This window comes from Triticum aestivum, chromosome 6A (assembly GCF_018294505.1).
Source record: "Triticum aestivum cultivar Chinese Spring chromosome 6A, IWGSC CS RefSeq v2.1, whole genome shotgun sequence".
Taxonomy (NCBI): domain Eukaryota; kingdom Viridiplantae; phylum Streptophyta; class Magnoliopsida; order Poales; family Poaceae; genus Triticum; species Triticum aestivum.
The window spans coordinates 454,404,096-454,419,914 of record NC_057809.1 but is presented as its reverse complement, the minus strand read 5'-3'; the positions used below and the strand labels follow the sequence as shown (position 1 = coordinate 454,419,914).

At 47.3% G+C, this 15,819-nt stretch overlaps 2 protein-coding genes across 2 annotated transcripts; one reads left to right on the top strand and one right to left on the bottom strand.

Moving 5' to 3' along the window:
* The first annotated feature begins 5,599 nt into the window (after positions 1-5,599).
* Positions 5,600-6,806, top strand: LOC123127869 (cytochrome b5). Its single transcript, XM_044547723.1, has 3 exons — positions 5,600-5,886; positions 6,015-6,081; positions 6,177-6,806. Exons 1-3 carry the CDS (start codon positions 5,800-5,802, stop codon positions 6,446-6,448), a joined length of 426 nt encoding a protein of 141 aa, XP_044403658.1. The 5' UTR covers positions 5,600-5,799; the 3' UTR covers positions 6,449-6,806.
* Positions 6,807-7,811: 1,005 nt separating this feature from the next.
* Positions 7,812-14,738, bottom strand: LOC123127868 (ATP-dependent zinc metalloprotease FTSH 7, chloroplastic). Its single transcript, XM_044547722.1, has 13 exons — positions 13,713-14,738; positions 11,990-12,055; positions 11,754-11,888; positions 11,569-11,634; positions 11,304-11,489; positions 11,136-11,222; positions 10,929-11,042; positions 10,731-10,855; positions 10,548-10,656; positions 9,017-9,142; positions 8,613-8,933; positions 8,410-8,533; positions 7,812-8,302 (listed from the first exon to the last, which is right to left on the bottom strand). The coding sequence occupies exons 1-13, from the start codon at positions 14,556-14,558 to the stop codon at positions 8,178-8,180; spliced, it is 2,430 nt and encodes an 809-aa protein (XP_044403657.1). The 5' UTR covers positions 14,559-14,738; the 3' UTR covers positions 7,812-8,177.
* Positions 14,739-15,819: the final 1,081 nt, after the last annotated feature.

The window sequence follows — 15,819 nt, the reverse complement described above, 5'->3', positions numbered from 1 at the left end:
GGGCACGGCTTTCGTAAGTTCAAATCCCTGTAGGGGTGTCCCAACTTAGCCCATCACAAGCTCTCACGGTCAACGAAGGATATTCCTTATCCCAAGACAATCCGATCAGACTCGGCATCCTGGTTACATGGCATCGTCGACAATGGTAAAACAAGTCCAGCAAGACCACCCGCTGTTCCGACAAATCTCGATAGGAGCTGCACATATCTCGTTCTCAGGGCACACCGGATAATCTAAGCGTACGGGAGCCAACGTAACCCAAGTTGCCAAGGGACGGCCCTGCGTGGTGCTCTGGGTTGGACCAACACTTAGACAAGCACTGGCCCAAGGGTTTAAAATAAAGATGACCCTCGGGATGCGCGACTCCCAAGGGAAAAAGGCTAGGTGGCGAATGGTAAAACCAAGGTTGGGCCTTACTGGAGGAGTTTTATTCAAAGCAAACTGTCAAGGGGTTCCCATTATAACCCAACCGTGTAAGGAATGCAAAATCCAGGAACATAACACCGATATGACAGAAACTAGGGCGGCAAGAGTGGAACAAAACACCAGGCATAAGGCCGATCCTTCCACCCTTTACCAAGTATATAGATGCATTAATTAAATAAGAGATATTGTGATATCCCAACAGTAAAATCCATGTTCCAACAAGGAACAAACTCCAATCTTCACCTGCAACTAACAACGCTATAAGAGGGGCTGAGTAAAGCGGTAACATAGCTAAACAACGGTTTGCTAGGACAAGGTGGGTTAGAGGCTTGGCTTAGCAATATGGGAGGCATGATAAGCAAGTGGTAGGTATCGTAGCATAGGCATAGCAAAAGAGCGAGCATCTAGCAAGCAAAGATAGAAGTGATTTCGAGGGTATGGTCATCTTGCCTGAGATCCCGCAAGGAAGAAGAACGAGTCCATGAAGAAGACAAACGGTCGTAGCCAACGTATCCTCACAAACGCAACGTTACCGGATTACCGAGAAGAAGTACACCGGAAAGAAAGAAAACAACATAGTAAACAAACATCACATAAGCATGGCACGATGCGCAAACAAGTATGATGCATGTCCGGTATAATGAGGCATGGCATGGCAAAGTGCACAAACAACCCTACAAATTAAGTGGAGCTCAATATGCAACGAGTTGCATATTGACGGAACACCACATGACTTATTTAGTTCACTCTCGTTTATGTACCCAACAAGATTAAATGTTGTTAGCATGGCAAGAGGTGAAGCATAATGAAACTATCTATCTAGGCAAGTTTAAATGAGGCCGGAAGCAACGAACAACAATTCCGGTAAATCCCCATATGCAAATATTAGGTTTGGTACTGTTCTACCCTAAACACAATTTTAGAGTTGTTAAACATGCAAAGTAAAGCCATCATGATAATCTAGGCATTTTTCTACCCCATTTACATATAAAGATTATTTAAAACCGAGCTACGGTTATTTAGTTATGAAATAAATCATCTTAACATGGCATAGGGACAAATTTAACCAAACAGCATTTTAATCATTTCAAACATGGATGAAAGTTGCATATTATTAAACTAGATGAAATTCTAAGCAAGTTTCATATTTGGAGTTTTAACATATGATGCATAGATCAAGAGTTATTAAATGCATGAAGTACAAGGGGTTTTCTATAAAACGGGCAAACTCTGGATAATAGCTAAAATTCACAGACAGGGAAAAACACTATATGGGCCGAAACTGAGACAAGCCCAACAGAAAAAAAAACAAAAGGTGGGGCGCTGGGGTGTGGCCTCACCCAGTGGGCCTTGGCCCGCTCGATGGTGAGGTGGACCGGCTGGGCTGCGGTTTGGCACGAGAGGAGGCGCGCTGGGTCGGCCTGCAGTCAATTCGACGACGAGGAACCGCTCCTTCTTCCTCTGCTCGACAGAGACAGAACGCGGCGATGAGGTCAACGGCGAGGCGGCAGCGGGTCTCGGCGCGGCAACGACGAACGGGGGTCACCGGGATCCGAGGCGGCAGGGAGGTGGAGACGAGGCGGTGGAGCGGCGCAGATCCGATGGTCGATAGGCATGGGGAGGCAGCGACGAGGTGAGCCGAGCAGAGGGGCGTCGGCCTTGGCGCTCCGGGAAGATGGAGGCGACCGGAATGGATGGAGGCGGCGCAGGTCGACCGGAATCGGTCCAGGGAGGTGTGTGGTGGCGCAGGGCTTGAGGGGGCCGTCGGCCATGGAGTCGGGCGAAGCTCCTGTGAAGCAGAGAGAGAGATCATGATGTGAGAGACCACAGGGAGAGAGAGATTACATGAAGGAGGAGAAGTAAAAGGGACACGGCGGGAGGGCCCTGGTCACCGGCGTCTCGAGAAGCTCGAGATCAAGCCTCCTGCTCGATCTGGAGGTGGGCACTCGGCTGGCTGCGTGCCCGAGCGCGAGGGGAGCAGGGGAGCTGCGGATGTAGCAAGGACCGAACAGGGGAGGCAGGGATCGATGGATTGGATGGAGCAGGTGGATGGCTACAGCGATCTGGTTGGGTGGAGGTGGATCGGGAGGAATCCCAAGGTTGGGGGAAGGCTGTCGGCTGGCTAGATTGGTCCGGCGCTGAAAATAAAGAGAGTGGCGGCGGCGGGGATTGGACAGAGGAGGATCCCTAGAAATTAGGGTTGGCTAGTTTAGGTAGGGTTTCATCTACTATAAATAGCAGGTAGGAATTGGGTAGGGCTATCACGTCCCTACGATCGCAATCGGACGGTCGCGAAGAAAATAGTTAGGGAGTCCAAATAGGAAAACGGTGATGTTTTGTAGACGTCTGGGGATGATCCGGACACGACGGTGACGACTGCTCGGGTCGGGTCCGGGACAACTTTTCGGACGCGCGCGAGGGGGTTTGATGCACTGAGCAGAGAGGGTTTTGGACCGTGCGATCGCATCGGACAACTCCGGACACGAAGAGGGGTAGGAGGATGGACTAGGTGGGCTGTGGCGAGACTGCGAGGGGAGAAGAGAGAGAGGGGGGGCCCGGCACAGTTTCCGGAGACCGAAAACGTCCGACGTTAGACCGGCTATATTGCCGCTATAGTTAATGGTTGGGCTATCAAACGGACTCCGAACGCGATGAAATTTGACAGGCGGTCTTCCTACACTAAAATAAGACCTCACGCCAACTTTCAACCCATTCCGAGAACATTTTCCGGCCACTTATAAAATAATATTTCGGACGTGCCGCGGGCGCGTGCAAGTGTGTTTGGGCTCAGAACGGATAACGGACGGATCTGGGGGAACCCGGACGGATGCAAGTTTTGAAAATATGAAGATGCAATGCACATGATGACATGGCAAGATGCAACACGCAAGCAAATGACATGGCAACAACAGCGAATAACTGGAGGACACCTGGCACATCGGTCTCGGGGCGTTACAGCGGCGAGGTGGCTCGGCGCCGGGGCGGGTGAAAGCAAAGAACCGGCATCGTCTCGAAGGCTACTGCATGCTCTACTCCGACTACTTCGCCGATGCTCCACTTCACGGCGAGAAAACATTTCGGCGCTGTTATCGGATGAGCCGACCGAAAGCTCTTCCTCGGGATTGTGAATTCCATCCGGGAGTTCGACAACTACTTCAAGTGCAAGATGGATTGCACCGGCGCCCTTGGATTCACCTCCATTCAGAAGTGCACGATAGCGATGAGGATGCTTGCATACGGAGCTCCCGGTGATTCACTCGACGACTATGGGCGCATGGCCGAGTCCAGCAGCATAGAGTGTTTCTACAAGTTCTATCGGACAGTAGTGGCAGTGTTTGGACCGCAATACTTAAGAACACCCAATGCGGAAGACACTGCTCGGATCCTAGCACAGAATGCAGCAAGAGGATTTCCTGGGATGCTTGGAAGCATCGACTGCATGCATTGGAAATGGAAGAATTGCCCATTTGCTTGGCAGGGGATGTAAAAAGGCGCCAAAGGAGGTTGGAGTGTGGTACTTGAGGTGGTGGCCACACAGGCCCTCTGGATTTGGCACTCCTTCTTTGGTATGCCAGGAACTCACAATGACATCAACGTGCTGCAGTTCTCTCCTGTCTTTGCCAAGCTTGTTGAAGGTCATTCTCCTCCGGTGAACTTCGAGATCAATGGGCGACACTACAACAAGGGATACTACAACAAGGGGTACTATCTAGCTGATGGCATCTATCCAAGATAGTCGACATTTGTGAAGACGATCTCAAACCTTGTGCCAGGAGGCAAGAACGCCTGGTTTGCGAAGGTTCAGGAGGCTTGCAGGAAGGATGTCGAGCGGGCATTTGGTGTGCTCCAATCTCGATTTGTTGTTGTTCGGTACCCCGCTCAGACCTGGTCGAAAGATCAAATATGGGAGATTATGACTTGCTGTGTCATCTTGCACAACATGATCATCGAGAGCGAGTAAGAAGACCCAGTGTTTGACACTGAACCATACTACAGGCAGGGTTCTCTAGCCGAAGTTGATCACCAGCTACAGGCAACCTAGACTGCCTATTTCAGTATGCGTCAGGAGATCCGAGACCCACATGTGCATCATCAACTGCAGTAAGATCTGATAGAGCACCTATGAAGGCTCAAGGGCGACGCCGGACGCGACGTGTAATGAAATATGAATTTTTATTTATTGAACTATATAATTTGTATTGAACTATTTGTTGTTGTACTATTTCGTTGAAGTATTTGATATTTCTATGATGAAATATGTGATAAAAAAATTTATGTGGATAATTGAACGCCGAACAACGGCGAACCACGTCGAATATGGGCCTATTGTCGCCTATATGTGCCCTTTATTCGCCGAAATAGGGCTGAAAAGTAGGCCAATATCGGCGCCTGAGGGCGAACTGGGGGTGACGACTGGACGCAAAACCGCCTCCAGCGCCGATTGTATCGCCGGCTCGTCCCAGGGAGCGATTTGCGTCCTGAGGGGGCGAACGGCTAGAAATGCTCTTATAAACCAGATAGTCTTGGATTAGTGTCCGTTACCAACACTCCGGTGGTGCTACTCTTCACGGTTCCGTCGCGTCGTCACCGATCTGCCACGTGTCGTGTTTGGTCGCTGGCTGACACTTGCACGGCATTTACCAATCGGATCACACCGCACTGCTCAGGATTGGTTTTAGTCGCTGGTTTAGTCTCACGTCCGTGTGTCAGGCAAAGCAGCGCTTATAAAGATGACGGTGACATCGATGATCAGATAGTATACTAAGTAGTAGTGTTTTGATGAGTGGAAGAGAGAGGACTCACAGTCTTAAGCCTTTTCTTGAGAGCCGAGGAGAGACTTGCCGTTCGTGTTACTCTTCACTATGAAGATAGTAACATAGATTAGTAACATATGCATGTTACTAATCTAAGTTACTCTTCACTATGACTAGCCTAAGAGATTATTAACATGATGAAAAAGTTTGACCGTGCGAGCGCGGTGGAGTTACCGTTGACGAGCCATGAAATTACTGAGAGATCTTCCCATCACAGCGCTGATGAACCGCAGGTCATCCACACGTGACGAGACCGCACTGCGTCCGTCCAGCCCATCCATATATTTTATTTTGACCCGAAGAGACCGTAGAACAAACTGCTCTACGGCGTCCAGTCCACATCGCCCGCTCGTCTACAGCAGCCAGCAGCCGGCCCAAAACGGTGGGCAGCTCAAGCAGATACCACGCACGGCTCGCGTATAAATACACTGCCGCAGGTGCCTGAACCGCTCGCCATTCAGAAGTTCCAAACCAAAGTACTCCGTCCGGTTCCCTCGATCTGGTTCTGTTCGTCCCCTTTGAATTTCCGACTCCGAGGCAAGGAAGCAGGCTGCTTGCGATGGCGGGAGGAGGGAAGGTGTACTCGTTCCAAGAGGTGCGCAAGCACAGCCAACGCAAGGATTGCTGGCTCATCATCTCCGGCAAGGTCGGTTCGTCATGTCATAAACCCTCGTTGCATCTACCACCACTTCACTTGCCTTCAGATGAATTTTTTGTAGACGCACATGATCTGGGTTATCTGGCCATATGATTTACCTCTGCTCGCTGCCTCAGGTGTACGACGTGACGCCCTTCATGGAGGAGCACCCGGGCGGCGACGAGGTCCTGCTGGCGTGCACCGGTGAGCCCTCCTTTCGTCTTCTCTCGCGTGCTTTCACGGATCGTTTTCTCTTGGTTGTGGCCGGGAATGATTTGGCATGTCTTACGGGCGTGCAGGCAAGGACGCGACGGCCGACTTCGAGGACATCGGCCACTCGGACTCCGCCAAGGAGCTGATGCCGCAGTACTGCATCGGGGAGGTCGACGCCGCCACCGTCCCGGCCAAGCTCGCCCGCGCCGTCCTCCCCGCCAAGGGGGCGGCGGCTCCTGCGCCACGCGCGAGCACGGGCCAGGGCGTCTGGCTCACGGTGCTGCAGCTCGCCCTGCCTCTCCTGCTGGTGGCCATGGCCTTCGCGCTTCAGAACTTCGCCAAAACCAAAACAGAGTAGACGAGAAGGACAGATGCCGTCGCGGATACCGGCTGCGGTCTCTTGGAAGTATCTGCACGTCCAACCAGTTGCTGTCGACGTCTCTACCGCTGCAATCGTTGTAGTTCCATCTCACCGACGTAATTATTGGTGGAATTCATATTATCTATAATCGCCAAGTTTCAGAAAAAAAATATCTATATCTATAATCCTATATAGTGTGGGAATAACTCAAAACTTGAGCCGCTGGATGCACTCAGTCCGATGGTGGAAAGTTGGCAAATCCTTACACTTCTGTCTTCTGACCATTTGGATTGCTCTTTTGCGCTAGATTGTGCACGTGAAGTTCAGTCCTAAATTTAAATCTTGGCTTGCGCTCCACAATGTCCAGCCCAACGATTGGATTGATATGGATTCAGTTAAGGATTGGTGGAGTCAAAATGCCACTAAGCAAACTGGATTCGGTTAAGGATTGGTGGAGTCAAAATGCCACCAACCAAACTCCATCGAGAAGGCCGCTTGTCTCCCTGATGATGCTTATCTCCTGGGAAATATGAAAGGAGCGAAACGCTAGAGTTTTCCACAACATGGCCGTTCCAGTGAGAGTGTTGGTCGCCAAGATTAAAGAGGAATGCTCGCTTTGGAGCCTCGCGGGAGCAAAACATTTGTGTAACATTATGTCATGAGAATGATGTACTGTATTTGGCCATACATTGTTAACCTTCTCTCTTAATCAATGAAAATGGCAAATCTTTTGCCTAGTTTAAAAAAAATAATCCAAGCCCCTTAATGTCTCTGCTCAGCCATAACCTTTTAGCTGGGGCTTCTCAAAAGTCGAGAACTATCTAGAAGACGCCAAACGAAAGGGAAGTGTGAGAATAGCAGCAGATGCCAGCAGTACAAAATGAATGACATGTTGGTCGTTTGCTAATCTGTTTTCACTACCCTTGGCCTTTTGGAAGCTGCATCTAATGAAATAAATGCAAGTGTTTTGACATGTTATCAGTGTTTTTTAAGAACACTCCAGTTAAAAACTATAGGAGTTCCACACAGCAATTGCAATTTGTTTTCGTAGTATATATGTCTTCAGGTTTCATGACCGATTCAGCATGGACTGGCTAGACAGAAACCGGAGAATCTCCTATCAGAAAACCTCAGATGCACATCTTGCTTTACAACCAAAGGACTTCTTTCCAGAGAAGAAACAAAACACTTCAAAGTTCAAAAAGCACCAGTGGAATATCATTTCGCATTAGTGCACCTCGTAAATGATGAGAAGTGAACGATTCTGCTCAGCAAAATAACAGCCGACGCAGGTAGATGAACAAAGTAATGCAGATGGACAGTCGAGTATACCAAGGCAAGGAATATTGTATGCAAACCGTATATGAATTATTTTCTATTAATATTTGATGACATGATAATGTAACATGAATCTTTCACTGGGAGGGCTGAAAAAAAAGAATGTATGAAGAAAAGAGAATGTTCTTTTACATGTGCACCACCTGCCTAATCCCTATAACAACATTGTAGAGGAGCAAACAGATGGACTTACAATATTGTGGAGGTTAGAACTCGATAATCACTTCTGGAATTCCTCGAGTCAAGGGCAACCGCGACCGTATATATATACAGCATCTTGGGCATGAGGACTTTTTTTTTCACTGAATCCCTCTGGATTTACAGAGTTTTAGCGGTTGGCGCTAGGTTAAATTAATCAAGTCTAAGACTCCAATTTATACTCCTGATGCTAGAGGCCTACTTCCAGCTGAAGAACATGTTCTTGCTTTCCTGTGATAAAAGAGGTCAATTCTTCTGGGGCAACGACAGACTTAAGCCACTCTTGTAGTTCCTCCCCTTCAACCTTTTCATTCTCTGGAAGGATCATAGAGATGAGCAGTTAGACATACAGCCTTTGTGATGCATAGCTCATGAAGAAAAGCGCACCATAAAAAACATAGGCAGATAATATGTCAAATTACCTTCTAAATATGCTCCAAGTCCTTCCAAAACTGCTGGATTAGCACGGATAACTGAAAGAGCAACTTCAAGTGCTGATTGTAGAAGTGCTTTTACTTCCCCTTGGACAAGATCAACCAGATGACCCTGTCATTAGTTTTCCAATGTGAGCTTAGTAGGCAGCTTAATAGTTTGATCTGCAATTGTATGGAACTTTGAGACAGACCTGGTCCCTTCCAAATGGGGAGCCTCCGGAATCATCTAGCCCACCATTTGACAATGTAGCTAGTGATATTGGACCTATGCGCTGATTAAGACCATACTCTGCCACGGCTTTGTAAGCCATGTCAGTTGCACGCCTGATGTCATCAAGTGCCCCAGTAGAAACCCGTCCTGCTAGAACTATTTCCTCTGCTGCCCGCCCACCCAGAAGCGTTACCAGACGTCCCCGCAGTTCATCAACAAAGAGCAAATATCTATCTTCTGTCGTGGGAGGAGTGTATGTAAAGCCTAATGCACCTCCTGACCTCGGCAGTATACTCAATTTCTAGGAAAATAAACAGCGAAAGAAAGTAAGACCAATTTAGAATTATACCGACTGTTCTTATCAATAGTTGTTTCAATTCAAACCTCCACACGTGGCTGGCCTGGCAACAGATTTGCTACAGCAGTTCCCACAACTGCATGACCAACTTCATGCCGTGCAACAACAGCCTTTTCATTGCCCTTCAGCTTTACATGTTTTTTCTCTATGCCCTAAGAAATAGACTTCACAGTTAACTTCACAGTAGCATAGAGAACTATAATGACTAATAACAGGAACATCTATCTCTCACGGCAACATCAAAATAGAGCAAAGAACAACAATAAGGCCATGCCCTGAGGGCACAACTCATACAATAGAGATGATTAGTATTGTGCAGCTAGTATCCCTTAAGGAATAAGGATACGACTAGCAGTAGTTGCAGCATGATATGTGCATGTGACGTGCGTGGACAGGGAACCTGCTAGATTAGGAAAGGTCTTAAATCTTAATTACCTTTGGTACATGCTGAGTTTGTATTCAGATCTGACTTGTGGATCAAGTTGGTTGTGCTACATAAAGGACCCGTATGTCGTACATGTTTTGGCTAGGAAAAATTATTGAAAACACGCTAAATGCATAGTTCAGAATGCATGGGGGGTTAGAATTTTATGCTAAAAAGTGTACTGGAGAAGTTTAGTGCCAAGAACTAAACTAATGTTTTCCTTTAAGGAAACTGCAGAGACCCTTAAACTGAGTCCACGGAGACTTGAACCCAGGTGGTGGGATTAAACATCCACTCCCCCACCAAAGTGATATTTGAGTGCCACCAAATGTATTTTTCTCCCAAAGAAATCTACCACAAAACCAGCATGGATGTGAATAGGTAAAATTCACCATACATGAGTTAAGCATTTAACAGACAAAATGCACTGTTTGCTTGATTGCATACTCTAAGGGGGCAGTTTGCATATAAAAATCACTTCTGGACACAATTTTGAATATTCTTTGTGTGTTATCGTTAACTGCCGTTTTTAACCAAAACAGAACCCAAAAAGACCCGCAGGACTGGAAGAGCCTCTGGTCCTTAGTGCAATTCCATGGCCAGGGGGAGCGCGGCCCTACCGGCTGCTGCTTTGGCCCCGTGGCCGGCGCTGGCAGAGAAGGGTAGGGGGGATTCAGGAGGAGGGAAGGAGATTAGGGATTCCAGAACTACTGAATTATTTCCTGAAGTCCTAGTACACACTCCTGCTCCTTATATAGGAGATGACCAATTTTAACACAAGGAAAGTAAAGACTCAATCAGAAACAAACAGGAACACACCTCCACCAGGGATTCAATCCTGCACAAATACAACTTGGTCCTAAGTTGATTCTAATCAGATTTTGGTTTAGTCCGACATTTGTACGGAACACCCCACATAACAAACACAGTTTTACAGATGGTGCTGTTTAGATATCCATACTATGTATGTTGGGCAATTGCACTTTATGTAATCCTCTGCGCATTGCACAGTTAAGGACTAAGATAGATATAACTTGAAGCTGAATACAATATAGTTGGGACTGCATACACATCATATTCTACTTCAATAAAGAAAGTAATAGAACGAGATTTGAGATAACAGAAAAACATACAGCTATAGAGCGCTCAACCGCGCTGATGAAATCGATCTTTTCCACTATTTCTTTATTTGATCTTCCAGCCAACAAAGCAGCTTCATTCACTAAATTAGCAAGGTCTGCCCTGCATAGGGTACACACAAGTCAAATGGAAAGTGGTACATGGTTAAAAAGATTAACTAGAAGAGAAATTGTTACCCTGTAAAACCAGTTGTCATTGCAGCAATGCCGCTGAGATCTACATCTTTACCAAGGGGAAGCTCTTTTCTGTTCGCATGAACTTTCAGGATAGATTCTCTTCCAAATTTATCGGGAGCTTCAACCTGTCATGAAAATGTCTGTCACATCTGAAAACTAAGAAGCAAGTGATACACTTGTTTGAGAATAAAAGCTAACCGTGACTACACGGTCAAATCTCCCTGGGCGCCGAAGGGCAGGATCCAAAACATCTGCCCTGTTTGTTGCTCCAAGTACAATGACAGCTGAGTTGGTATCAAAACCATCCATTTCCTAAAAAAAGAGAAAATTAACAATGGCCAAACAAAGAATAGGGTGCCATGGAAGTAAAGACTGAAAAGTAAGAAACTATTGTTATTATCCTACCGTGAGCAGTTGATTTAGTGTCTGCTCACGCTCATCGTTGCTGACGATACGGTACCGGCCATCACGACTTTTTGCCACGGCATCAATCTACAAAGAGCAGCCGAATGCAAAGGGTTAGCATGCATCTGAATAGAAAACAAGTAATTATATCCACAAATGCTAGATTACCTCATCAATAAAAATAATTGACGGTGATTCCTTTTTGGCCCTAGCAAATAGTTCACGTACTCGAGCTGCTCCCATGCCTACATATAGCTCCACAAATTCACTTGCAGAACAACTTATGAAAGGAACTTCCGCTTCCCCTGCTACAGCTTTAGCAAGGAGTGTCTTTCCAGTTCCTGGAAGGCCCACCTGTAAAAAGGATTGCACTGTAAGTAACAAACGCAATAACCAAGCAACACTCACTACTATAAATAAATGCAGAACTAACCAACAAGACACCTCGAGGAGGACGTGCACCAAGACGAATATATTTTTCTGGGTTCCTTAGGAACTCCTGAACATAATGAAAAGATAAAACCAGGTTATTTTCCTCCAATCAATAGATAGACCAGAACATCACTGCACATACTAGAATACAAGATTACCAGTAACAAGTCATCATAAAACCCATACCACAATTTCTTCCAACTCTTCTTTGGCCTCGTCAACTCCAGCCACATCAGCGAATGTAACTATATCGGCAGTTTCTGAAACTTTTGCCCCACCAGAGTTCAAATTCTTTCGATTCCTCAGCTGGCCTGTTGATTGCTGGTAATACACAAGAAATAATAATGTCTATAAAAAAATCAAATTTAAAGACCATATTCACCAGTTGACTGGGGTAGAAAAATATAAACACATGTCAGTACCTGAGAAAAGCTTATTGGCAGTCGCTGAAGAACTACTGCAATTAATACAACATAAATAAGAGCCACCTGCACAATATAAGAGTGTAATTAGGGCCAAAAGCACAGGTTGAAGAGAGACTTGTACACGTGGACATGAACACTGAGCAATGTAAACATACACAAACATCTTACAAGATTACCCCTTGCGCCTATCAACACGCATCGGTACATTGTTTGGAGTCTGCGAAATTTCTATTTTGTGGATCAAATTAAGGATTGCATATTCCTGTATTAGGCTAGGTACATAAGTTCACATATAAAACTGGGGTTCAATTTATCTTTTTTTCATGTGAAGAAATCCATCACCAGTTCCATACACAACAACAACAACAACAAAGCCTTTAGTCCCAAACAAGTTGGGGTAGGCTAGAGGTGAAACCCATAAGATCTCGCGACCAACTCATGGCTCTGGCACATGGATAACAAGCTTCCACGCACCCCTGTCCATAGCTAGTTCTTTGGTGATACTCCAATCCTTCAGGTCTCTCTTAACGGACTCCTCCCATGTCAAATTCGGTCTATCCCGACCTCTCTTGACATTCTCCGTGCGCTTTAGCCGTCCGCTATGCACTGGAGCTTCTAGAGGCCTGCGCTGAATATGCCCAAACCATCTCAGACGATGTTGGACAAGCTTCTCTTCAATTGGTGCTACCACAACTCTATCTCGTATATCATCATTCCGGACTCGATCCTTCCTTGTGTGGCCACACATCCATCTCAACATACGCATCTCTGCCACACCTAGCTGTTGAACATGTCGCCTTTTAGTCGGCCAACACTCAGCGCCATACAACATTGCGGGTCGAACCGTCGTCCTATAGAACTTGCCTTTTAACTTTTGTGGCACTCTCTTATCACAAAGAATGCCAGAAGCTTGGCGCCACTTCATCCATCCGGCTTTGATTCGATGGTTCACATCTTCATCAATACCCCCATCCTCCTGCAGCATTGACCCCAAATATCAAAAGGTGTCCTTCTGAGGCACCACCTGCCCATCAAGGCTAACCTCCTCCTCCTCACACCTAGTAGTACTGAAACCGCAAATCAGGTACTCAGTTTTAGTTCTACTAAGCCTAAACCCTTTTGATTCCAAGGTTTGTCTCCATAACTCTAACTTCCTATTTACCCCCGTCCGACTATCGTCAACTAGCACCACATCATCCGCAAAGAGCATACACAACGATTGTAGGGTTGATTAAATATGTAGTTATGGAGTACATACTAACAAAATTTAGCAACAAGTACTCCTGTTTGCTTGCTATAAAAAGCAGCCGCTGGGAGAATTGAACAAATGTTATGCTTTTGTTTCAAGCAGAACAAAAAAAATATTGGATTCTAATCTCTTGCGAGCATCTCTAAGTATTGACACATAACAAAACACTGGTTTTCTTTTTCTCCTTCATTGCCAGTACGTCACATCTAACTAGTTAACATATATAAAATCTAGATTGCTGAAACAAACCATACTAAAGGAAATAACATTACAAATTATTCCTCCTTATTTAAACTAAACGCCATCTCTAATTCTACAATCTCCGTCACCATATGTAGTAAATCATATTTCCCCTGTTTCCTATTGACATGTCACTAATGGCCTAAAATGCTATGCTTGCAACAATTTTCAAGCCACAATAATCAAACGTGTAAGGTGTAACACAGATAACTTTCAGCTGAAATGCCTTACCAAAGCTGAATTGAGCATGCCGCCGGACCTCCTATCTGGCGACCCAAACTCAACACTATTCTCCACCATCTTCTCATATGGAGTCTTAATGTCCACTGGTCGTGTGGTTGTGAAGACGATTCTCCTCGAAATGGCAGCATCAGCAACGCCATCTGCTTGTGTTTGTGGCTGCTCCACCACGCTGGCCTCAACCTCTGGACGGAGCCGGAACATAACGTGCACCCCATCCACCTCAACCTTTTTCACTTGGTCCTTATCAATGCTCGCCAGGAAGTCGCTGTAGGGGACGCTGATGTAAGTGGTCTGCGGCCGGGGCTCTGAGCCAGGCAACGTGATCTCCGGCCGCAGCATGCGGAGGGCGAATATGGCAAACCCGAGCTGTAGCAGGAGGAACCCCATCTCCCGGCCCTGCACTATGGGCTCCCAAAACCATCGGCCAACACCGCCGCCCTTAGCCACCCGCCGGCGCCACTTGTTTTCCCCCCTCTTGGACGAAGAGGGCGGTGACGACGGCGGCGTCGCGGCCGCGCTGGTGGTGCTCGTGCCCGCGCTATCACCTCCTTGCTCCGCCGCCGCGTCGCGGTCGCCGTCCCCGGTGGACGAGGCCTCCCCTGACCCGGAGGCGCCGTCGCCGTCGCGCTCGACGTTGGCGCGCGCCGCCGGCGGGCAGCGAATGCGGCGATGGATGAGGGCGAACCCGAGGCCCCGGGGCGGCACGGCGGACAGGCGGACCGACGCGGCGCTGCCTCTGTAAGCAGGTCGCCTGCAGAGGGGGCGCAGGAGCGACCGGGAGGGGGGCACGATGGGGAGCGAGACGAGGGTTTCGGCGGCGGCGGCGGAGGCCATGGGAGAGGCAGGGGGGCGGGCCCCGAACCTAGATTCGCGACCGGGAGGATGGGGGCAGCTCGAGGACCTCGCGTGGAGGAATCGGTGGGGAGGGCGGGCGGAGTGAGGTGGGGAGATGAGGAACAGAGGAAGGCAGAGGACGAGACGAACCGAGACGGGGAGCGAAGGGTGTCGCCGTTGCCTGCGTGTCTCGCCGTCACGCCGGGCTGTTAAATCCTGTTCGGGTGAATAACCTGCGGTCACCGAGAGGTGCACGTATTATTTCACTGATGCAAGGGTCCCATTCGTGGGCCGCGTGTTTGTGGGCCCATTCTCAGTAGAAAGCTGCGACGTTTCTTGGATTTCAGTGGCTTATCCGTTCCGTGGAGATATGGCACGGAGCCGGCGGAGAGGGAGGGGGGTTAACGGGATTGGTGGGGACGAGCTCCTCGTTGTCAGTGAGAGCAGGGGCGTGAGTCAGAAGGTGGGGTCGCTCGAGATATTTGGCAAGTCGGATGGTGCAGGGCGGCGCGCTGCCCATGTCCACAGAAACGATGAACGAGTTCCGAATTTGGGAGCATATCTATCTTCCACTGCAGAGAAAGAAAAACAATGGATTTGCTAATTTTGTGTGGATTTCTGAACAAACGTGCACCTTCTTTGTCACTGAGCTACTACAGTGGAAGGGTAGATGATCAAATTTGTAAGACGCTGCCCTGCAAGCAAGTATAAATAGTAAGCAAAATTGTAGGACTCTGCAAACATGTGCAAATAGTAACCGTGACTAATATGTACTCGTAATAGTTGTTTTAGGCTTAGTACTAGGTAAGTGTCAGTGTGTTGCAACAGGAGAGCGTTATATATGCATGGGTCATATATGCAGATCATTCTATAAAAAATCAACTCAACCTAAAACTTTATTGGGCTTAATCCTAATTTTGTTAAGCATCATACATGGGCAATGCATGTATTTTTTTAAATAAATATATGTGTATGGTATATGGTTGAATGCCCCATGCCATATGTCTTGACTCTTGAGAGCCTAACTCAATTTCCTTTCCGTCAACAAAACCAATATAAATCCTCAAAAAAAAACAATATAATATGTTGAATATGTATCACAAAATTACTACAAGTCCACACAGCATGAGCAACTTCTTGCAATGTTTATCTAGCCATTGTCAAGGCTGGCCTATAATCTGGCATGTTTCCTCTAATTTGCATCCATTTTCAGGAAGTTTTCTCTACTGTTAGCTGAATGTTTGCCTGATAAAAACACATT

Bases quoted from the DNA above. Each gene is read 5' to 3' on its own strand.
- LOC123127868 (XM_044547722.1), bottom strand. From the start codon at position 14,558: ATGGCCTCCGCCGCCGCCGCCGAAACCCTCGTCTCGCTCCCCATCGTG. The intron at 11,223-11,303 runs GTAATCTAGCAT...TGCTCTTTGTAG, and splicing joins CAATTATTTTTATTGATGAG to ATTGATGCCGTGGCAAAAAG. The intron at 10,657-10,730 runs GTAACAATTTCT...TACCCTATGCAG, and splicing joins ATGACAACTGGTTTTACAGG to GGCAGACCTTGCTAATTTAG.
- LOC123127869 (XM_044547723.1), top strand. From the start codon at position 5,800: ATGGCGGGAGGAGGGAAGGTGTACTCGTTCCAAGAGGTGCGCAAGCAC. The intron at 5,887-6,014 runs GTCGGTTCGTCA...TCGCTGCCTCAG, and splicing joins GGCTCATCATCTCCGGCAAG to GTGTACGACGTGACGCCCTT. The intron at 6,082-6,176 runs GTGAGCCCTCCT...ACGGGCGTGCAG, and splicing joins GGTCCTGCTGGCGTGCACCG to GCAAGGACGCGACGGCCGAC.